This window comes from Echinops telfairi, unplaced genomic scaffold, assembly GCF_000313985.2.
Source record: "Echinops telfairi isolate 266 unplaced genomic scaffold, ASM31398v2 ScPeMD7_7469;HRSCAF=8507_1, whole genome shotgun sequence".
In the NCBI taxonomy this organism is placed as follows: Eukaryota; Metazoa; Chordata; class Mammalia; order Afrosoricida; family Tenrecidae; genus Echinops; species Echinops telfairi.
In genome coordinates, this window is record NW_022111373.1 from 114,061,763 (window position 1) to 114,086,758 (window position 24,996).

General features: G+C 37.3%; 1 protein-coding gene across 2 annotated transcripts in view; it reads left to right on the forward strand.

Moving 5' to 3' along the window:
* Positions 1-24,996, forward strand: part of NUP155 (nucleoporin 155) — a 58,727-nt gene that overhangs the window by 16,690 nt on the left and 17,041 nt on the right. For both annotated transcript variants that reach the window (XM_004698074.2, XM_045285117.1), the window contains exons 10-22: positions 437-534; positions 1,014-1,166; positions 3,782-3,882; positions 6,127-6,297; positions 8,179-8,289; positions 11,397-11,491; positions 12,540-12,628; positions 13,022-13,084; positions 13,598-13,745; positions 14,916-14,982; positions 17,026-17,141; positions 18,804-18,901; positions 20,901-21,031. In XM_004698074.2, the coding sequence (XP_004698131.1) occupies positions 437-534; positions 1,014-1,166; positions 3,782-3,882; positions 6,127-6,297; positions 8,179-8,289; positions 11,397-11,491; positions 12,540-12,628; positions 13,022-13,084; positions 13,598-13,745; positions 14,916-14,982; positions 17,026-17,141; positions 18,804-18,901; positions 20,901-21,031 (1,441 nt within the window). The remainder of the gene's footprint in view (positions 1-436; positions 535-1,013; positions 1,167-3,781; positions 3,883-6,126; positions 6,298-8,178; positions 8,290-11,396; positions 11,492-12,539; positions 12,629-13,021; positions 13,085-13,597; positions 13,746-14,915; positions 14,983-17,025; positions 17,142-18,803; positions 18,902-20,900; positions 21,032-24,996) is intronic.

Sequence of the window (24,996 nt, forward strand, 5' to 3'; positions counted from 1 at the left end):
TTACAGAAGGGTCATGGGGAGGAGAAGAGCCAGTCAGGGTGCAGTGTAGCAAGATGAAACAAACAACTTTCCTCTAGATCTTTAATGTTCTCCCCCCTACCTGCCCCCAACTATGATGATCCCAATTCTACCTTACAAATCCGACAAGACCAGAGGATGTACACAGGTACAGATAAGAACTGGAAATGGAATCCATGAGTGAGGGGGCCGGGGAGGGAGGGGAATAACTGAGCTGATACCAAGGACTCAAGTAGAAAGCAAATGTTTTGAGAATGATGATGGTAACAAATGTACAAATGTGCTTGACTCAATGTATGTATGTATGTATGTATGTATGTATTGTGATAAGAGTTGTATGAGCCCCCAATAAAATGATTTAAATAAACAAACAAAACACTTAGTAGACATTTGAAAAATACTTTCTGCCTTCTTTTAGGACCATAGATCGTTCTGTTTTTAAGCCAATTGTTCAAATAGCAGTGATTGAAAATTCTGAATCACTCGACTGTCAGTTATTGGCCATCACACATGCAGGTATGTTGTTGTATTTACCTATCTGACATCACTGTTAAAACTTTTGATAATTCTCTGTTTTTTAGTCTCTGAGTAGAAATCCATATTAAGATTTTTGAATCAATTATTAATCCATATTAAGAATTCTTGAAATTTTAAGGATTTTGAAAATTGAGAGATTCCTCTGGCTCTCTCTCCAATATTTTAGACTAAAACCAAGTCTGAAAGATGAAGTGGCTAATGTGTCACACTACTACATTGGAACCTAGGCACCCTTGGTTTGTACTTTCAAGTTTTTCTAAAATGTGCTGATCCACCATCAAATTCAGAGTGGCATTTTACTGGAAGTCCCTTTCAGCTAGTTTTCTCTTTGGAGGTTCGAAACCAGTCAGGAGCACAATATATGGCTATAACAGACTTCTATGTTCCTTTATTGCATTTCTTCAATAACACAGGTCCTTTATCTTCTGTGACTGATGCATATTTCTCCCCATCATCAGGTGTAAGATTATACTTCAGTACTTGTCCATTCAGACAGCCATTAGCACGGCCAAATACCCTGACACTGGTTCATGTGCGTTTACCTCCTGGATTTTCAGCCTCTTCAACTGTGGAAAAGCCTTCAAAAGTACATAAAGCTCTTTATAGTAAAGGTATGTTCTGAAGAACTGTCAGATTTCATATTGGTTTCTAAGAGTTGATAAAATCATAAGACATTAAGTCATAACAATTTTAGTAGTTTTAGTAGTGCTTAAATACTTAAATGCTATTAGAATTTTTAATTTCATCATTGTATCAGTCTTGTGTATGAACTCACTTGTTAAAGTCAGTGTTACATCTGCTATTAATTGATTTTGAGCTCATCTGATACCATGCCTGATGAAGCAACATTGTCATGATTGCTAGTCTCTTTTTTTATTATTTTTAAACACCCCCCCCACGCCGAAACTCTCCTGCCAGTCACTCCTTGTAAGCCTTGCTCTGTTTACCTACAAAGTCTCTTGTGTCTGATTTCTTTCACAGTATATCCCTGTACTTTATTCCTTTTCATGGTTAACTCCTCATAAATATTTGGTTTATTATTCATTCATCAGTTAATAAATGCTTGGATCATTCTTACATTTGGCAATTATGAATAATGAAGCTATGAAGTGTGTTTACAAGTGCTGCTATGATATGCTTTCATTTCTCTGGGTAAATACTTAGCAGTGAGTACAATTGTTTGGACAACGGAAATTCTCTTTAACCTTGTGTGTTACCACCACACTGGCTTTCACAGTGGGTGTGCCACTGTTTATCTTGCCAGCAGTGTTTCAGGTTTCTGGTGTCTTCACATCCTGGCCAGTGATTGCTATCTGCCTTTTGATAGTTCTACCGTACCGGTGTAAAGTAATTCATTATGGTTTTGATTTGCATTTCTTTGATGACTAGTGATGCTGCTCATTGTTTCATGAGTTAATTGGTCATTTCTCTGGAGAAATGGCTAGTCAGATTCTTTACCCAGTTTTTAATATGGTCATTTGTCTTTTTATTATTCAGCTACTGTAAGAATTCTTTGTATATTCCAGACACAAGGTGCTTACCAGATACATGCTTTGCACATGTTTTTGTCACCGTCTCTGGGTTGTTTTATTCTCTTGATTGCCTTTTGGTGCACTGTTTGATTGATTGATTTTGTCAGCAAGCTGACTTTATTCTGTAGGCAAGGGGGACTCCACTTAACACCCACTTGGCAATTTAAACATTTTTCACATGAGCTCATAACCCCGGATAAAGCGTAGGCATCTGCTTTTGCAGTCTCCCTGGATGGCTCCAGAGCCCCTCAGGATGTACAGCACCCACTTTGGGAAACACTGGCTTAATCTAATGTCATGAACATTTATTCCTCTTTATCTCTACAATTTTTGTGTATTTTAAAGTTTTTGTTTGGGGTTTTTATATTTAACTAGTTAATTTTTGTATGCACTATTAGGTAAGATCTGACTTCACTCTTTGCATCAAGTTGTAGTACTGTCTATTGGAATGACTACTCTTGCCCATGAATTGATTTGGTTCCCTGTCTTAAATGAATTATCCTTAAGTATATGGGTTTTTCCTGGGCTATCAGTTCTGTTCATTGACCTATGTACCAATATGTCAGTACTATGCAGTCTTAATGGCTATAACTTGGTAGTAAGATTTAAAATAAAGTGAGATTTTTCCAACTCTGCTCTTCATTTCCTCCAAGATTATATTTAACTGTACTTGCATTTCCATATGAATTTAGGTTAAGTTTGTAAGTTTTTGTCCAAAACCCAGCTGGGATTTTGATAGTTGAACCTGTAGATTAATATGGAGAGTATTATTGCTATCTTAACATTAGGTGTTTGAATTCATGAACGCACGGTGTTCTTTCCATCCATTGAAGCCTACTCTGATTTTCTTCAATTATTATATTTTCTAGTTTTCAACATGTAGGTCTTAACATTTCTTTTGTAAAATTTACCCCGAAGTATTTTTGTTGTGCTTTTGTAAAGGGAAATATGTTTTAAAGCTAGAAATGTATTAAGGAAGAAGTATCTGTGGCTTTAATTTGCTCAATTCAGTCAAACTGAACTCACACATTCATGCTAAATTTTAGCAAAATTATTCTCCCTGCTCTGTGTAAACTACTTTGAATTGCTTGGTTAGAGGTCTTAGGAATTAACTATGTTCCCTTCAACAAAACCCATGTAATATGTTCAAGATTGGTTTTAACAAAGGTAATGTAAAGGACTGGGCAAGAGATAGAAAGGAACTGAACTTCAACACAGAAAAACCTATTACAGCTTCACTGTAATCAAACCTGTGTTAGCTGAGATACTTGCTTTTGTAACAGATTTATTGCTGCTATTCCTTGAGCACCTTCACCATTTTTATTTGTACGTTTGAATTAACTAGTCCATAAATGGCATCAGTGAATGTTAGACACCATTAATTGTAAGTCACATTATTTTATGTGGGTTTTTAAAAAAATCAATTAATTTATAAAGCCTCTTGATTGCACAGTCTATCCTAACTTAAGAAATGTTTAAATATGAAATACTTATCCAGTAAAGTACAGCATAAAGACTGGAAAATTGAACTTTTTGTTTGTTTACTCATACACACTTGATTGCCTATGATAATTAGCTGCATTTTGTTTTTAGTTGCTATTGAGTCGGTATGTATTAAAGTTTATATTATGTAGACTATTGAGGCTGCATATTGTTTTATGTCATTTACAAGATTTTGTGTGTTAAACTTTTAGGCGTTCTTTTGATGACAGCCTCGGAAAATGAAGATAACGATCTTTTGTGGTGCATCAACCATGATATATTCCCTTTCCAAAGACCACTGATGGAAACACAAGTAGGTGTCTTGTGAATTGTAGGGGAATTTTTTGGGTATACTTTTAAATGAAGAGTAATAGTAAAGAGCCGTGTAATCTTATTTATCGCTTGCTTCTAATACTCTTATGTAATTACAAATCATATTGAAGAGAATTCTATTTTAAATTTTTTCTCCCCATTGTGAGGCTAGAAAACATGGTGGTAACACTAAAACATTTTTAGAAAATTTTTGGTACCGTGTGTTTTCTATAATGTATCTGAAAAAGTGTATGTGCACGTGTGGGTACATATGCATATATAATAGTTTTGTTTAAATTTTAAAAGTTTTCGTGTTTTGTTTTGTTTTGTTTTTAGTTACAAATATTTTCAGACTTACAAAAGGAAATAGTAAATTGAATCCCACATTTGGGAAGTACAGATCTTTCCCCATCTTTTTCCATCTGTCTTCTCTAAATGTGCATATGCATACAAATACACGTACATAGTTATATCCTAGAAGCAATAACTCAACATGCCATTTTATTTGTTTCGTGTTTAAGCTGTATCTCAAACAAATGAGGACTTTTTATAAAAACAAATACAATGGGTGAGCATTTTATTTAGGTGTGATGCATCGTGATGTCTGTAATCTAACTTTGTTGTATGTAAAGATAAAGCAGGTGAGTGATGTCACGTCTCATGGTGGAGCCGGCCTTATTGTCCTCTCTGTGCCTTGTCTGCTCTGAGCAGGAATATCGTCCTCAGGGCTTGGTGGGCCAGGATGTGTTCTACTCACTGTCCCTTCTTTATTTCTCCTGTGTGCTCTAATCGGGGTTGGGGGGTGGAGCTGGGGGGGCGGTTCCGAATAGTTGTGATTGGGGCTGGCCCTTCAGATCTCTCTTGGTTCCCTGCTACATGCCGGTATGTTGTATTCCTGTCTCGGCGCATCAGGTTATAGCCTGGTCTCTCCCTCTCCTGTGGAGATATAAACAATACTCTCCCCTTGGATGGGTTAGTGCCCTGCTCCCTGCTGACCCATGTCCTTTTTTTTTTTTTCCTCTCTTTTCCCCTCTTACTTAGTTGGTTGCCATATGTATCCCTGGATTGGATTTGGCCCCTGCCATAGTTCCTGGGCCACGCCTCAGGAATGCATGTACATACTAGCTTGCCCCTATGTCCCATTCTTTAAGCTTACTTCTGTGGACTCATGTTGTACTTGTCCTTTTGTGCTTGGCTTACTTCACTTAACATAATTTCCTCCAGTTCTTCTATGCGGCACTGTGCTTCATGCATTCATTGCTATCATGGCCTCAATTCTGCCTTACAAATCTGACTAGACTAGAACATGTACACTGCTAAAGATAAGAGCCTGCAACACAGGGAATCCAGGACAAATAAGCCCCTCAGGACCAATAATGAGAGTAGAGACACCAGGAGGATAAGGGAGGTGAACAACAGAAAAGTGGGTGAAGGGAGATAGAGGATGTAAGATATGAAAATAATACGTAATCTATAATTTATCACGGGTTCATTAGAAAGGGACGGTGGGGAAGGGAGGGAAGAAATGAGCTGATATCAAAGGCTCAAGTAGAAAATGCTTTGAAAATGATGATGTAAGATATGTACAAATGTGCTTGCCAAATGGAGTGTGATAAGCTGTAAGAGCCTCCAATAAAAGTACTTAATTTAAAAAAAAGATAGAACAGATGTAGTATAATGCTAGTAATTGCTGAGTTTAGGTATTGGGTATACAGATGTTTTAGAAGACAAATACTTTTAAAATCAAATCTCCTAGTTTAGAAAAATTATAACCTCAGAAAAGAAAATATTAATAATAAACCTACTTGTATAAATTAACCTCTCCTGGAAAGATGGCAAGAAGTAGCCAGTCTTTGGTTATAGAAAGACTTGGGATCCTAGGAAACAGTGCTGGAAGAAGATCAGGTTCTCTGTTCCCCAACAGAGTCACAGCTTCCGAAACCCACAAGGCAGTTCCAAGCTGTCCTAAGGGGGCCATCGTCAGTCGCAATCAGCTCAATGGCAGGGAGTTTGGAGTTTGTGGAAGTAGTGTATTCAGTTTATTTTGAGAAACTTGTTTTTGTCTTCTGATAGTAAAATATGATTTATAAGTATAAAAGTTCCCTAAAGGAACTGGTTAGGTATTAAGTGATTAGGTCTGTATTTGCCCTCCCAGCCCCCACCCCTGGGAATGTCTTCACTGCACGTACTTAAATAAAATGTATTAAAAGCTTGTTTGTTCTTTTGTTTTTCTTCTTTAATGTAGATGACAACCCGAGTTGATGGTCATTCCTGGGCTCTGTCTGCAATCGATGAATTGAAAGTTGACAAGATAATTACACCATTAAACAAGGATCAGATTCCAATAACGGACTCACCAGTTGTTGTCCAGCAGCACATGTTGCCTCCAAAGAAGTTTGTTCTGCTCTCTGCACAGGTGTGCGTGTGTTGTTAAGATTGGGACAAAAACAGGAGAGGTGATTGGTAATGATTTCATCAAGTGCTCTGCGGTCGTCATGTAATAGAATCGGCTATTTAAGTTTTATTGATGTTCCTCTTACTCTATTCTTGGAAGTACCATGTAAATACCAAAATGTTTCAGACAGAACTTGCTCTTTAAACGTGTTACACGTTTCCCACCATTTCTACCTTTTATGTTCAAGAACACAGAAATACTGTGAGATTAACTTTATTGCTAAAAGCAATGAAATTAAATAATTGGAGTTCCCATGCTAGTGCAGGAGGATAAATCTAGGGGTGTAAACAGTGAAATTCTCCAAGCAAGGAGATTTGATTTTAAAATCATTTGTCTTCTAAAACATCCGTATACCTAATACCTAAATTTAGCAATTATTAGCATTACTGCTACACCTGTTTGTTTTTTTTAAGTACTTTTATTGAAGGCTCTTACAGCGCTTATCACAATCCATACATTCATCCATTGTGTTAAGCACATTTGTACAAGGTTCAATGTGGGTTCTACCTGCAGGGGAGGTATCCTTCCAAAGCTCTGTTTTGGATTGCAGTATATACAATGCAAATATGTTTTTGTATAACTAGTAGCATTTTGTGGGCACTACTAAATGGTCTTAACTTTTTTTAAAGGATTCTTTTATTGTGTGACTACTACTTTAAACTTTGCTTCTTATACCGCAGCAATTTACTTTGGAATGCTTAAACATCAACATGTGAAGTACTTCCCTTCTTTTTTACTTTTTAAAGGCCCTTTTTTTTAGAGGGGTGGGGTTCATGAATGTGCCATATTTAAATAGAAAAATAATGGTTCAAGTCTGTGCATATATTATTTTGCATATGTGTCCATAAAACTGATGAACTGCCTCGGGTGGGTCAAAGGTAATATTTATGATGTTGATCAATTTTGCATTCCTGTGTGGAAAGTGTGTCTTATTTCCTCACACGCTCTCCCGGCACAGCATGCTTGTGTTAGCTTATGAAGAGTGAGATGGACTATTTTTTAAAACATCTGGGGTTTTTTGTTTGTTTTTTGAAATATCTGTTTTCTTTGAACTAGCTAGTCCTATTTTCCCATGTTACTTGTCTTTTTTGTTTAGATTGATACAAGCTCTTTGTATAAAAAAGGGGAATTAACCCTTTTGTGATTTTAGCCACAAATACTTTTTCTTGGTTTGGCATTTGACTTTGTTTATTGAGATTTTTTTTCTAAGCAAAGAATTTTATAAATAATCAATTATCACTTGTCCCTTGGGATTTATGTCATAATTTATAATATACATATTCTGGGGTTTATAAAAATTTACCTATAGTTTCTAGTAGAATTTTTGGGTTTTATATTGCCCTATAAATCGCAGGAATTTATCTTGATGTATGGTATGATTATGGATTCAGTTTCACTTTTTCTAAATTTCTATACATTGTGCCAACATGATTAATAAGTAACCTATTCTGGTTTGAGAGATGTCTTTTATCATAAACAGAATTCCAGGATTTAAATCGATATCAGATTTAATTCTTTTTTATATACTGACCTATTTATTGTGTTATTTCCATGCATAGTATGAAGTTTTATGGCGTGTGCTTTGTGTGATAAAGCCAGCCACTTTTCCCTTTTTTTTTTTTGGTAGGAGGGGGGATTGCAGTGTTATCTTACTAATTTTTTTCTGGTGATGTATAAGTCTACTGTAGGCTAAGAGTTGGAATGTAGTTGGTCTTTTTGTCCTGTTAACTTTGTATTCTGTAAGTTCTTTTTGTTTCTCTGATTCTATTAAAGTACTGTAGTCTGTTATTACCAGTTAAGTTTGGTAACTCTATTATTTGTGTTGTTTTAAAATTCTTTCAGGGGAGTCTTATGTTCCATAAACTTAGACCTGTAGATCAACTGAGGCATCTTCTTGTGAGTAATGTGGGTGGAGATGGAGAAGAGATCGAAAGATTCTTTAAATTGTATCAGGTAATTATTTATATATTTTTTAAATGGGATGTTTAACAAAGGATAGGAATGATAAATTTTAAGTAAGTTTGTGCCAAAATATTACAAACAGGTATTCTGACCAGTCTTGCTCTTTTCATCTGTATTGCTATGTGTGCTGTTATCTAGGAGCGAGATTTATGCCTATCTACATTATTATAAGGTTTATAGTAAACTCAGATTATTCTCTGTTTTTGATAAGTCCTTATCATTAAAGTATAAGTTGAGTCCAGTGTTCCCATTATATGTTAAATGCATTTTTATGCAAAGCACAAGATATTGATGAACCTCAACCTGATATCAAGCCAGGTCTACCTTATAGCAACCTTATAGGACAGTGTAGAATAGGGCCAAAGCTGTAAATCTGTACAGAAGCATGCTGCCACATCTTTCTTTTATGGCGGGGAGGGGTACGGTTTGAAGCCCTGGCTTATCTGTTAGCAGCTGAGCACTTAACCATAGTGTGCCAGCAGAGCACCTTTATTTGTGGACAAATCTTTTTTTTCCCCTTAATGAACTAAGGGATGAACTTAAGACAATATTGATACATTGGAAATGCTAATTTAAAACCAAGATTGTCAAACTGAAATAAGTATACAGACTTTCGGAAAAAAAATACTGTGTTAAAAATTCCAGCTCCACCACCAGGTCGCTAGTTACCTTGAATTCTCTTGGCTTTGGGTTTCTCATATTCAAAATATGCATTAAATATTAATAGCTTGTGGTATGCGGATTAATTTATGTGTATATATATGTGCTCATTAAATGTTGCCTGTCATTACAGTTATTTTCTAGAATGTAGGAACAATGGAAGGAAATTCATTCACTGCCCTAGAGTCAATTCTGACCCAGAGTGACCCTATAGGACCGGGTAGATCTGCCCCTGTCCGTTTCTGTTTTTTTAAATTTTTTTCCATTATGATTCACAACATATAATTCAATTGTACTGTTATTACCACAATCAATTTCAGAACAGTTTCTTTTTTTCTCTCCTTTAAAATGAGCATGCAATCATATTCAGTGATAGTGCTCCCTCCCTCCTTCATTGTTTATTCCCCAAATTTCCTCACCCTCCCCATTTCCCTCCTACCATCCCCACACCCCCTACAAATCCTTGTATCTCTTATTAGCTCTATACATCCACTCCTTCTGTCCTTCACCAACTGATAAACTGAACAAAAAAACAATAAAGAACAAACGATATGAGGTGGTAGGGATAAAAACAATAGTAATATAAGGATTAAAAATGCCAGCAATTTGCAAGAAAGAAAAGAAACTCCATCAATATTTTAAAAGCCAGGGAAGGAATTTTGGTCACGGAGACAACCAAGAGATCCTTGCACCTAGAATAAATTCAGATTGGGTCTAGAGGGAGGTCAACTGGCCAAGTATCACGTTTCATCCAGCATAATCGGGATTACAGTCATCTATGTTTGATAGTAAGGCAGTTCCACACCTTTGCCTTGGCTAGAGAGGACCTGTCAGAGGCTTAATCCTATTAGATACTCTGTAGATGGGTTTTGGGGTCCTCTTGTCCTCCAGAGCCTTCCACAAATTGGGTGTTCACAGTTTTAGCTCTGATACTTTTCCCTTTGTCATATTTGAATTTTGTTATTGGCATCTTTGGATCACACAAGCTGGTATGCTTCTTCCATGTGGACTTAGTTGGCTCCCTGCTTTTATGGCTGCTTGTTTGGGTGCTAGCTTTAAAGACCCCATACACTGTTCCGATTGATTGCTGGGCACCATCTGTTCTCTTCACAGTACTTTGCTGTAGCACCCTTATCTTCAGTGATCATTTCATGAAGGCAGGTATTGAACAGGGCCATGTTATCAGAACTAACTCTTCTTTGGTTGGGGCTAGACTTATGTAGGAGTCCAGAAACCATCTGCTTGTCCATGGAATATGCATGACTGAGGTTTACTTTGGAGGTAGTCTTATGACAAAATTGAATCCCCATAGGACCAACTACATTAGCACCAGCAACAAACCACCCAGCAAATAAACAATCAGAGAGAGAAACACCACCACCACCCCCCAAACAAGATAAAGGCAGGAAAATAAAAACCTATAGAAACAAAAGGTACAATATTGTGAATTATCCCCTTGGGATATAAGGCAGTTGCACTTGGCATCAGTTTTCCCAGTGGCACAGCACTCTGTATGGACACTCAGTACGAGGAGCTATGTGAGTACAGATCCACCTTGCACCACAGCCTATGAGTTGTTGTCCTGCACCGTTTATCTCCCGTTCTTTTGAGCTTGGTGCCTGGGTCAGTTCTTCTATGTGCAATTCTCTAACCAACAGACCAAAACCCATCATGTCACCACGAGTCCAGTGACCACCACATCTACAATCCTTGGGCGGCCACTCTCTGCTTCCTTTCCCATCTGAATACCTCAGTCCTCAGTCCAAGGGTGTAAGCAACTTCAGGGCAGGCCGTAGTTCATTCAAATGGACCTCTATGTTAATCCTGGTGTAGACTCTGCTTTATGCCACATTGCCTGCACGGTTTAGTCCACGGCATGGTTCACCAAGGGTTGGGTAGAAGCATATTTGTAGGGTGTACTGAGAAACATTAAATCTGGTCCCCCAGGTTCTCTGGTCATTGTCTAGTTCCCCTTCCTGATGTGAGGTTACTTCTCCCTAAGGAGAGAGTACCTTTATGGAGAAAGCCTCGTCTTTCTCATGCAGAGTGGCTGGTGGAGTCAAACTGCTGACTTTTCCTTCAACAGCCCACTGCATAGCCCACTATGCCACCAGGGCTTCTATGGAAGGAAACTAAATTTGAATTTTGGTTTATAAAACTAGAGCACATCCTTTAATATCTGCTATCAGCAGGGTGGGCCGTTTATACTCACCAGCTACTCTGGGAGAAAGATGAAGCTGTTTGCTCCAGTAAAGACTTACTGTCTTAGAACTCAAAGTTGCACTTATACTCTATCCCGTATAGGGTCACTATAGGTTGGGTTCAACTGACAGCAGTGGATTGTAAAACGAACTTTATAACTAGCGGTGTTCACATCTTTTTTATTCCAGCTGATTAAGTGTTAATGTTTAAGGGGAGTTTGTCCTTTGTTCCCACAGGAAGACCAGGCTTGTGCGACTTGCCTCATCCTTGCTTGCTCCACTTCTGCTTGTGATCGAGAAGTATCTGCCTGGGCTACTCGAGCTTTCTTCAGGTATGTGTCAGTTTTCCCCCTTAAAAAATGGGGGCATTAGTGATCACATGATTATGTTGCCATGCGTGATATACAGCGGAATGGTAGTATGTTTTATGTTTATGTTTGGTATATGGTAATTAGAGCCCTTTTTCAAGACCTATAAAATAGTTGAGTGACTGGATAGGCAAATTATTAACATTTGTTTGCCAGATGTAAAATCCAGAACATTACAATGTTGCTGGAGAAGTCCACATTCATGTAAACTGGTATTAATACCCTTTCTCTGGAGTCTCTTCTTCAGCTTCTTTCTCTCCAGCTACCTTTTTACACTTTTCTCTAGATTCGCTACCTTCTGTCTACTCATTTCTGCTTTTTTCAAACACGGTATCATTTCTGCATTTTGTGGATCATTGCTTGGTAACAAAGAGTTCTGAATCACATTAAGGGGTGGAGTGGGTTACTTGTTGGGCTGCTATCTGCAGGGTCAGTAGTTTGAAACCATCAACTGCTCTCAGGGAGAAAGAGGAGAAAGACAAGGCTTCCTGTCAAGAGTTACAGTCTCAGAAACACACAGGGGCCGTTCTATTCTGTCCTATATGGTCGATGTGAATCAGAATCAACTAGAAGGTGTGAGTTGTTTCAAAGATATTTTTATTGAAAATATACTTAATTAAGAATAAGCATTTGAAATGTGATTAAAATTTTTTGTTTACTATCCTGGGGAAATTATAGTTCCACTAATCAGTAAGAAAATACTGTGTACCTTTAAAAGAACTGCTAGAGTCCATTGTAATTCCTCCTGGTAGCAGTGTGAAGTCAAATTTTATTGAACATGTTTCTATTATATATTAAGTACATGCCAGGAGTTTTAAAAGTTTGTGGAAAAACATAATTGAAAAAGAATGAGATTTTTCCATGAGCTTTTCGCAACTCCTATTTCTCTGTCAACATATAATATATTGAGATGACTAATGTAGATCAGAAGCTCAGCAGGCTTAGGAACAGTTCCGTTTTTCAGGTGGGTAGTTTTGCTCAGTCAGCTCAGCCTCTGCTGTCATCATAATAGGTATGGCGGTGAAGCACAGATGAGACTGCCGACTGCTATTCCCCCTCCAAGCAATGTTGGGCCCATCCTGGGGTCTCCTGTGTATGGCAGTGAGTATGAGACATTGAAACCGTTGGAATTTACCAACGTTATAGCATATTTTAATGATGTCTAACACTTAAAAGTATATAGTAATATTGATTCTTTATTATTGATACAGAATCCTAAGGGCTTTCTAGAGACCAAAATAAGACACAGTCAATAGTATTTTCTGCAATTATTATTTAGGAATGAAGTGAATGATTGAATGACATAGTTTTCCAATGTGGGGATTATTTGGGGTTTCCTGGTAAATTGAGCTGTCTCCTTAAATATTCTCTTGAAGGTATGATGGGTTGTGCCACTCCCATCCTTATGCTGATAAGTAGCATCTAGGTTAAGTTTGATCTGATTCATAGAACTAGAAGGTTATTGTATCAGTCTTCACATTTTTTTCATTATAGGTTCTCCCTTACCTAGTGGTAGTCCATATCCAAACCCAACCTTTCTGGGAACACCATCTCAAGGTACGTCTGTGTTCTGCTTTTAGATTGCTTTTCCACTTGGCAAACTAATATTGTGAGTGACTTCTGCTAACGCTTATTGTGAAACAGATTAACCTGCCTTGTTCCTTTCAAAATATTTAACAGATGTGATATCAAAGCAAGTATTGGCATTTGGTCAAAAACACCTTTACTGGTTGTTTGCAAACCCCCCTTATTTGAGTGCTGGAATTTAATTGGACTCTGAAATTATTCTTGTTCCTTTTTACTTCCTGTGTTGCGAAAGTAGCAATTGTAAGTTTTCTTTTCTTTTTCTCCTGCATTGCAGGCACTTGCAAAGGGTATCTAGATGCACCCTTTCCAAGTCTAAATCTGTGCTTATTAAGGAAAGCTGAATTATCTGTTATATCTATATTCTTATAAATTTTCTTATCGATGGGTTGATATAAAACACATTTCTGGGTTATTGAGAATTCTGCATCTTTAAGGCTGTGTTTTTAGAAGGTTTTTTTTTCTTCTTTTTAATGTGTGCATAAGGTTTGCAGCCACCCTCCATGTCTACACCAATGTGTGCTGTGGGAAACCCAGCCACACAGGCCACAAGTCTGAGCTGCATGGCTGGGCCAGAGACTGTGTACTCTGGGAAACACAATGGCATTTGCATTTACTTCTCTCGAATTATGGGGTAAGTTTTTTCCTGGGGAAATTTCCTTGTGGCGCACCTTGTCCTAGTTTGAGCAGTTGAACATTTTAAAATTAAATGTTGGACATAATTTCTTTTTTCCTAATTTTCATATTAGTTCATTTGTTTAATGATATGGTTGGTTGTTTTCTATCATTCAACTTTTTTCTCATCTAACCATGTATAGCTGTTATGTTCCTCATAGATGGTTTTGAAATAATGTCAGCATACATACTGTATTAATGCAAAACATTGCACGTACCCCTAATTCAGGGACATGGATCCACAAGTCAGTTGGATAGTGCTTTTGGGTTGACCGGGCCCCTCAAGTGTGCAGTCAGGTATGAGGAAGGAGCACTGCCGGTTTAGTTGGACTTACCCTCCTGTGTAGGATAGGCTGGTGGAGTGTGGTCTAAGCTAGGGCAAGTGCACTCTTCACATGTAGCAGGCTAGCCATGGCCTTGGTGGTGGTGGGGTTATTGAGGAAGTTTGGAAATGTTCAAAGCCTCTTGGTGTAATAGGCCCTTGTATCCATTTCTACATCAGTCACTGGTCCCCAGGGATGTTTTAAGACCAACCTAGTGGGAAAATAGACTATATTTATCTATGTGAGGAGTTCCTGAGTGGTGCCAACGGTTAATGTGCTCAGCTGCTGACCAAAAGGTTTGAAATTTGAGTCTACCCAGAAGCAGCTTGGAAGAAAGGCCAATCTCCTTACAAAAGATTGCCTCGTGGGGATCAGCTACACAGCAACTGCTCTTTATGGGGGAGGCATCAAAGTCTTGCTGCAATAGGGATCCTTTTGTACAGTCTGTTATATCATCTAATTAGCTTTTCTAGATAGTGTGTATTTTTCTTAGATTCCACTTAAACAATTTGCTTAAAAATGCTAAATTGCAGAGCTTGTTTATAACTATTTTTTCTTTATATATTCCCTTGTTTATAATTGATTATGCAGAGCCTTTTGATTTTTCCTCATTTGTTGCTTAATTATCTGAAATAATTTAGTTATTTTAGGTTTGGAAATTTTCCTTTTTTCCATTCTTCCAACTAACTTAATGAAATGTTCAATGAAACTATGGCCATGTTTTAAAAACTTACCAACACACTTTTATTGGTAGAAATTTACTGTTTGCTTTCATGTAAAGCATAGTACAATATTTTCTGTTTCAGAAACATTTGGGATGCTAGCTTAGTTGTGGAGCGAGTGTTCACAAGTGGCAACAGAGAGATTACTGCTGTGAGTATGCTTAATATGATTTATTTTTTATGTAATAAGTGTATAAGTTTCTCTTGACAGGTATTATAAGCAAGAAGCAATGATTAATTCTTCATATTCATGTTTATCTGAGTGCCTCTTAAGCTGTCTATGCCCTAGTTTAAATCTTGGTCACTTATGAACTGTCTGTCTAATTGTGGTTAAATTTGTAACATTTCTAAACTGTACCGTAAAACGAAAAGAATGTAAGGGGGCTTCCACAATCTTTTAATTCCTTTTTCCCTACAAATGTTTTGAAGACCCCTAATTTATCTCCTTCAAAATATTATTATTATTATTTTATTGGGGGCTCGTACAGTTCTTACCACAATCCATTCATATATCCATTGTGTCAAGCACATATATACATTCGCTGCCCTCATCATTCTCAACCTTCAAATTATCATTATGGGCCTTAAATAGTGTTAGCCCTAATGCTTAATAGTACTCAAAGTTTGGGCTATTGAATGTTTTGGACTTAACATGCAAAAAAAACATGGATCTAGTACTAATTTCCATGTATTATCATACCTTCCAAATGCCTTTAAGAAACACATCTCTTAGAATCATGTTTTATATCATCACAAACTTACATAGTAAGTTTCTTTTTATCTGTAATGTGAATGTAATTTTTTTTCCTTTAAAAAAATAATTTAATTGGGGGCTCTCATAACTTGTTATAAACCATACATCAATTGTATCCGACATATTTGTACATATATTGTATCCGACGTATTTGTACATATATTCCATCGTTCTTTTCTAGACATTTACTTTCCATTGAGTCCTTGGGATCAGCTCCCTTTTTTTCCCCTCCACCCCATCCCTCGTGGTCCCCTGATAGATTGTAGATAGTTTATTTCAAATTTGTTAAATTACCAAATAATCTTTTAATGGCTATAAATGAATAACTGATTGCCCCATTTCTAAGAATAAGAATGTATTCCGCTAATATAGTTTGTATTCATTTCTATGACGTGTAAGACCAGGAAACCTAATATATAGTGAGAGAATACCAGTGGTGAGCTCTGAGGTAGGAGGCCTAATGATTGCAAAGGGCACTGGGGAATTTATTGGGGTATTGGAAGTGTTCTATAACTTAGTCTGACTGGTAGTTTGATTAAAAATATACTAAGTAATCGAGTTGTTCAGGGAAGATGCATATATTTTACTGTAGCTAAAGTTTACTTCAGACAAGGTGGGAGATACGGGCAATCAGCCTGTTAATCTGGTCACCAATGTGAATGGATATAATGGAGAAATAACTACTATTTCTGAAGTTAGGCTCTTCCAAATGAAAACGGTTTATCGGCACACTCCAATTTATTGTGCTTTGCCTTACTGAGTTTCAAAGATAGATGATGTGGTTTTTACAAATTGAAGATTTGTGTCAACCCCGTGTTGAGCTAATGTATTGGTGCCATTTTTCTGTGGCATGTGCTCACTTGATGTCTCATTTTCATAATTCTCACTGGATTCCATTTTCATAGTGCTGTTAAGCATGTCGTAGACTAGTGTAGTGTGAACGTGACTTGTATATGCACTGGGAAACAAAACAAATTCATGTGACTCGTTTTATTGTGAAATTGGCTTGATTGTGGAGACCTGGAACCGAGCCTGCAATATCTTCCAGATCTGCATGTATGTTCAAATCTAGTTTATTAGTCTGTCTTTGTGTCTAAACATTTGTAATGTTATTAAACTTCAGAAAATTCTTTCAAATTTTTAAATCTTACTGTGGTAAAATATATACAACATAAAAATTTTCTATTTAACCACTTTCAATTGTACATTAGATTTAATATATAAACAAAACACAAAAATAATCATGTGTACCCATTACTATGGTCTGTTTTTCAGGCCAAACAGAAGCTCAGTACCCATTAAACATTGCTTCCTCAGTCCCTAGTAACCACTAATCTCCTTTTTCTCTGTGATCTGGCCTATTCTGGTTATTTCCTGTCAGTGGGATCAAACAATGTTTGCCCTCTGATTGGCTTCTCACCATGTTTCTTGTGTTCTCAGATTGAAAGTAGTGTGCCCTCCCAGCTGCTGGAGTCAGTGCTGCAAGAACTCAGAGGTTTGCAGGAATTTCTAGATAGAAACTCCCAATTTGCAGGAGGACCATTAGGAAATCCAAAGTAAGAGTTTATTTGCTCTCTTTATCTCTTTACATTGTCGCGCCCGCCCCCACCTCCCGCGCAATTCACAATTTTGGTTATTTTAGATATAGTTCTTTAAAAAAAAAAAAAAAAAGTTCTTACTCCGTAAAATTCACTCCAGGTATGCAATTCACAGGACTTTAGTGTCTTCACATGGTTACGCAACCACCACCACGTTCCTGCTCCAGAGCACGTCCATCAGCACAAAGGGAAAACCCTGCATCCACTGGCAGGCAGCTCTCATCAGCCGGCCGGCGTCCCGCCCCGCGCCCACCTCAAGACCTCAGCAACCACTTACCCACTTCTGTCTTTGTGGATTAGCCAATTCTGGATATTTCCTAAAAGTCAAATCATACAATAGGAAATAGCTCCCTGTTAAAAGATAATTGGGCATCAATTTTTTTGATATTATGAGTAAGATACATGTTTATGTGCTTGTTCAGTAACTTTTGGATTCATTCCTAAGGAGTAGATTTAGCAATTAAGTAGCTTTCCTTTTTAAAATGTTGATTTGTACTATTAGATCACCTCTTAAGAAGAATATACCAGTTACCTTTATTTGGGCCTTGGGGTATTTCAACGTGCTTTTGAACAATTCACCGTGCTCGGGCGGAAAGAGGCCAGGAGTTGCATCTTAGACGGCCACTTGCAATGTTTTCAGACTCCAGTCACTAACACCAAAGGTGCATGTGGACATTGTATTTGTGGACTCTCTCTTCTTCCATTGGACCTAGTTGCTCCCTTGGGACTATGATTTTAAGCCCACTACATCAAATTATAATCCACACTGGATGTTATAGTCCTGATCTTCATCAGCAAGTCCGTCTCTCGGCACATAGATTAAATAAGTATAGTGAAAGGCTGTATCCCTGACACATACCTTTTCTGATTTTAAACCACACACAATTCCCTAGGCTTTAGGCTACCTGTCCTAATTTGCTAATTTCTCTCTTAGAAATAAGTAAGTTCTTATAGTAGCTAATTCTTCTTGAATTTGGCCCTGAAATTTACTGTAAAATGAGAGTTGTATATTTTCACTGGTGCTGGCAAAAAGCAAGTGTTCAATTAACTTAGCTCTACACTCACAATGACTGATGGTACCCTTGGTGACTCAAAAGGTTAAGTTCTGTAACTTGCAAGGGAAAAGTTGGTGTTTCTAACCCACCCAAAGACACTGCCAAAGATAGGCCTGGTAAGCTCCTTCCAACAGATTGTCTTGAAAACTCTGGGGAGCATTTCTAGTCTGTCCACATGGAGTTTCCTCAGATCAGAATAGATTTAAAGGTTTCATGTTGTAGTTTGTTACTGATTTTTCAGTGATTGTTTCACTAGTCTAAAGGGGAAAAAATGTTTAGAACATTCTGGTTATTTTAAATGAACTATCTAGATTAGACATTTATAGAGACAAAAGTGTAGATCATTGGTTGTTTCTGATAGTGGTGGAGGAAGGAAGGGCAGCTGACGGCTAAATGGGTAGGTGAGGGACAAGAAATTCTAAAGGTAAATTTTGATGGTAGTTGTAAAACCCTTTGAATTTATTAAATACATTGAATTTTATGTTTTAATCGTTAAGTTGTGTGATGTGAATTTTGTGTTGATATAGCTGTTAAAAAAACAAACACAGCGTGAACTTTGTTTCAGCACAAGTGCAAAAGTGCAGCAGAGGCTGATAGGATTCATGCGACCTGAAAATGGAAATACCCAGCAAATGCAACAAGAGCTGCAGAGAAAGTTCCATGGTAAAGTATTTGATCCAATCAATTACATGCACGTTACATATATGAAGTTGAACAGAACATAAGGGACTTCTCTCATTAAAAGGGCAACATGTAAGCCTACTAACCTCAGGGTCAGCAGTTGGTAACCTGTCATCTGCTCAGAGGAAGAAAAATGAGTCTGTCTCCTCCCATAATGATTTACTACCTTAGAAAACCAAAGGGGTCGTTCTACCTTGTCCTACAGGGCTGCTATCAGTCTGAATTGACTTGATGCTGGTTGATTGGTTGGTGTCTCATTAAGGTCTAGCTCATATGGTAGCAAACTTCCTTTATTAAAACACTATCATTGTCAGTGAGAAAATGAGACGTGTGGATCTTAGAAAGCCACATAAGATAAAAATAATGTAACTCGTTTTTCACGTATTCCCTTAAATCTCAGCCCATAGTATTTTCTACCTTCCCCGACTACAAGTGGTAATATACACTCTTTTTAAAAAATCATTTTATTAGGGCCTGGTACAACTCTTATAACCCATCCATCCATCCATCCTTTGTGTCAAGCACATTTGTACATTTGTTGCCCTCATCATTCTCAGAACATTTGCTTTCTACTTGAGCCCTTGCTATCAGCTCCTCATTTTTCCCCTCCCTCCCCACCCCACCTCCCTCAGGAACCCTTGATAATTTATAAATTATTATTTTGTCATGTCTTACACTATCTGATGCTCTCCTTCACCCACTTTTCTGTTGTCTGTCCCCCAGGGAGGGGGTTATATGTAGATCCTTGTCATTGGTTCCACCTTACTATCCCACCTTCCCTCTATCCTCCCGGTATCGCCACTCTCACCACTGCTCCTGAGGGGTTCATCTGCCCTGGATTCCCGATATACTCCTTTCCATAGAACTAAAAATGTGGACAGAAAAAGTTTTCCTTTTTCTTCTTTTGGTCTTCCATTGTTTGAGCCAACTATTCTGGTGGATTGTCTCTTAGGATACGTTGGGTGCTTTCGTTCCCTGCTACTTCCTTGCTGCTGCTGCCCACCACTTTGTAGTTTTAGTTTACCTTTTTTCAGAACTGCTGGTTCAGAACCTTTTTTCAGAACTTCTAATAATTGATACCGCTAGTAAACTGCTAATAGTGCTCTTTACTGATACCAAGCTTTGGTGAGAATCTGTAAAAGAGAGTAGTTGAATTCCTGGTAGCATAAACTGAAATTACCACCTTAGAAATCAGTGTGGTAGTATATACTAAATGCGGTGAATTGCATACATCCTCAAAGCTTGCAGTTTCACTTCTTGGTAAAACATCTAGAGCCATCTTGTCTGGCTCTTTCCCACAGTGAAAAGTAGTCTTTTTATGTTATCACCCCCATTTAGAAATGCATATTCACCCAACTGAAGCAGTTTCATAGAATAATGATTCATGATTTGCACTCTGACATTGCTATTTCTTTATTTTTATTCTGATTTCACTTAAGGGGGAGAAAAAGTTTGTTGATGGGCTAAATTCAGTTTATGACCACCACTGGATGGCAATCCGGTGTTTGAGAAACTGAGAGAGTAATTTGACTCCGTTTTCTAGGAAAACTTAAACAAAAGATATTTAATGCAATGCATTTTATAGTAGCAAAACATTGGACACCATTGAAATACAAGGTTAAAACGGATGCATAGAATTGTGGTATATTTGCATAATGGAACATTCCACTTTTAAAATAATAATATTAGATTTATATGTATTGATATTTAAATAGCCTGGGGAACTATAACTGAGTGGAAAAGGCAAGTTGCCATCATAAATCAAATTAAGTTATTAGAAGAAGCAATGTCTTTATTGTTTATGTGGAATACAAACAATCATGTACATAATAAAGGAAATGAACACATGAATACATCTCATGAGTATGCTTGTCTATAGTGGGAAGAGACACGGAAGCCAAATGGGGACTTTTACTTTTAAAGTGAATTGTTTTCAAAATAATTTTATTCTAAGATTTCAGTAATGTTATTTTGTCATTAGAGGCCCAACTGAATGAAAAAGTTTCACTTCAGGGAATCCAGCAATTGGTTCGAAAATCATACCAGGCCCTGGCTTTGTGGAAGCTTCTTTGTGAACATCAATTCACTGTCATTGTAGGAGAACTTCAGAAGGTATGACTTTTAAAATTTTACTTATACTAGTATACCCAATCATCATCTTTTACATGAGCTTCAAAAACCTTACCCTTGGGTTTGGGAGGGAATTACTTTGGAAGCACTTAGGTTCTGATAAAGTTAATGTGCTACAGGAAAGTTGCACAAATATGTGGTAACTTGAGGGGAACCATTATGCCAATGCTAAAAGTTTCTTTACTAAATGATAATTTTAGCTCCATTGATGACGTAGTGGGCTATGAGTTAGGTTGCTGACCCCAGCTGCTCGGAGGGAAAAAGATGAGGTCATCTACTGTAAAGATCTAGTCTCCGGTCGTGTGTAGAAACCAGAAAACTGTCCATAGGTCTAGACCATGATACAGTCTCAGAGTTTATTTTGTCAGACTACAAGATGACTCCTGTGAAAACTATCAAGTCTTAGGTATCATGCATCTTTAAGAGGTAATTAACCTTCGAAGGTGACTCGTGATGATGCCCACCCCCTAATATTCATGCTTTTATGTGAGCTCCTCTCGTGGAGTGTGGGTAAACCCTAGAATATGGCAAAAATGATGGGTATCACATCCGAGATTAGGCTATGCTTTCTATATAGCCACCCTTTCTTGCTTATTTCCTCCTGTGAATGTTATAAGCTGCTCTGTGGAGCCATTTTCTAAGCTGCCCATTGGAGAACCCTTCCTGGTGAAAACCAAGGAAGGTCACCAATCAAGATTCAACATGGAACTGAAATACTTAATCTAGCAGCCCATGAGGAACTAAATCTAGTCAACCTGAGTGTGCTTGCTTCCTTCAATTGAGATCACATCCTTACCTTGACTGTAACTTTGTAAGAAGCCTAGATGTTCCACCAAGATGTATAGAAGTCCACAGAAATTGTGAGATAATGCTTATTATCACAAGTCTTTAAGATAGCTTGTTATGAAGTAACAGATGACCAATATATATGTATCTATATACATATGTGTATTAGTATACATTTATAATAAATACCTATTCAATATTCTTCCAAAATTAATGATGAATTTGCTGTTTTATTGGGGAGAAATGAGAATTTTATAATGTTGGCCAAATTAATAGTATTCCACCATTTTTTTAATGATAGATGTGTTAGACTGGGTTCCAAGGAAGCAAAAGCAGTGATGCTTACATGTATATGTTTAGAGAGGAATTCATATCAACAAATGACTGCCTTAGTTGTAGAACCAGTTAAGTCTGATTCAAGTGTGTGCATCAGCTGTTAAGCCGGATGCTTTTCTGACTCATGTATCGGCCGGAGCTGAGCCAAGAAGCAGGAAGATGAAGCTGTCTCACCTGATCAAGAGGGCTTCCCTCTACAACTGCAGGCAGCTCTCGAAGTTAATTGTATTATTTTAGATCTCATCGTGGACTTGATTACGTTGCGTTAGATTTACATTACGGGGCATTACTGCCAAACTACTGAGAACTGTGAGGTAGCCAAGTTAACAGAAAACCTAACTTTCACCTTTGAGATCAGATTAAAAATGTATACCTCTCCACCTGTAACATTAGGTTTATGGGATGTGTCATTTTGATTCATTTCTGTTTCTTCAATGAAAAGTAAAAGAAATAGTTTATGCTGACTTTTATCCCTTTAATGAGACAAATATATAGCCCTTTTTTTTTTTCTTGAAAATTTATTGTGTGGTATACTTACCTCCAGGGATACACGCCAATTTGATGCAAACATAAATAGGGTATTAATCCCAGTAAGTCAGTTTCTTCATGAAAGCAGTACTTCAGTAACAAATATAAACATATTTAAAATTAAAGTTCTTAGAAATTAAACATCAAATGTTAAGACAAAGCAGCAGAAATTGTCATACTGAACTACCCAAGTGACTCTTAGGGTGTGTTGAACACAATATCTCTAATGTGGTATAATGTTAACATTATAAATTTAAATAAATATGTAATATCACTTTTTCATTTATAAGTTAATAGTGTATAATTATGTTGGTCGTTATATGTTGCTTTTTAAAGAAAATGTGCTCTTGTTCACATGTCGGTATGACGTGTTCAGAGAAAATTATGTAAATGTCTGTAAACCTAGTGTTAAAATATGTATGTAGATATGTACATATGTAAATATATTTATATATGATGATGGGGAAATAGATCTATGTGCACATACTTAAAGGTTTAGTATTAAGGTAGCAGGTAGACATTGGGCCTCCACTCAAGTACACCCTCAATGCAAGAACACTTTGTTCAATTAACCTGGCATTCCATGATATTCACCTTCCCGACACGATCGCTGAAGACAAATGGGTGCATAAGCAAATGTGGTGAAGAAAGCTGATGGTCCCCGGCTATCAAAAGATATAGTGTCAGGAGTCTTAAAGGCTTGAAAATAAAGAAGCAGCCATCTAGCTGAGAAACAACAAAGCCCACATGGAAGAAGCACACCAGCTTGTGTGATCACAGAGGTGTTGATGGGATCAGGTATCAGGCATCAAAGAACAAAAAATCATCTCCTTGTGAATGAGGGGGAGTGTGGAGTGGAGACCCAAAGCCCATCTGTAAGCCATTGGACATCCCCTTACAGAAGGGTCTCTGGGAGGAGACGAACCATTCAGGTGCAGTATAGCACCGATGAAGCATACAATTTTCCTCTAGTTTTTAAATGCTTTCTCCCCTCCTCTATCATGATCCCAATTCTGCCTTACAAATCTGGCTAGACCAGAACATGTACACTGATACAGATAGGAACTGGAAACACAGGGACTCCAGCACAGATGAACCCCTGAGGACCAGTGGTGAGAGTGGTGATACCAGGAGGGTGGAGGGAAGGTGGGGTAGAAAGGGGGAACCGATTACAAGAATCTACATATAACCCCCTCCCTGGGGGACGGACAACAGAAAAGTGGGTGAAGGGAGATGTTGGATAGTGTAAGACATGACAAAATAATAATTTATAAATTATCAAGGGTTAGTGAGTGGGGCTTCAGGAGGGAGGGGCAAAATGAGGAGCTGATAGCAACGGCTCAAGTAGAAAGCAAATGTTTTGAGAATGATGATGGCAATAAATGTAGAAATGTGCTTGGCGTAATGGATGGATGTATGGATTATTATAACAGTTTTACCAGCCCCCAGTAAAATGATTTTAAAAAATAATGTATGTAGGTACATACACAAACTTTTTGCATTTAATTTTACAAAGACCAATAATCAAATACTCTTCTTTAGATGTTTACAATTATGGGAAATTAATCGTTACTTGACATCCTTTTAAGTGTGAGATCTAACATTTGGGGGTGGGGGTGGTGAATATGCACTTGCCTTTTATTTAATATAAAAAAAGCGTTTATTTAATGCTTCCAAACATACACCAAAGTAGAACAAAAAGTACAAATAGTAGCCATATATATTTATTTTTAACAACTTCAAGATTTTATCAGATTTGTTTAATATATCTTCTCCGTTTTTTCCTGAATTATTTTAAAGTAGTTTCTATACCTTGTTTCATTACATTCCTGCAGTTTAGTATATATATCTAAAATTAGCAGTGTTTCTTTGACAGCATATAAAATCTAACTTGTAAATTTATCTAATTACATGAAAAAGTCTTTGAATCAATTGATATGGTCAAATCAGGATCTAAACAGATGCTTCACTCATTGAATTTGTTCTTCTTAAATCTGTTTTGCTGTTTAGAATGAGGTCATTTCTGTAATATGTCCAACATAACTTCCTGTGTTAATGTAATTTTCCCCGTGACCTCCGATATTTCTTTTGCAGCCCCACTGGATTGTCCCAACACCTCTCAGGGGTGCTTTCACCCACTTTTCAAAGCACCACTCAAGGCTTATTTGATTATCCCGAAATGCTCAATTTATTACTTATAAGTATGACTATTACTCAGAGCTAATAGTCCCTCCCCTTTATTTTCATTCATGTACAGTAAGTACTTTTGTTGATTTTTTTTTTCTCATTTAAAAAAA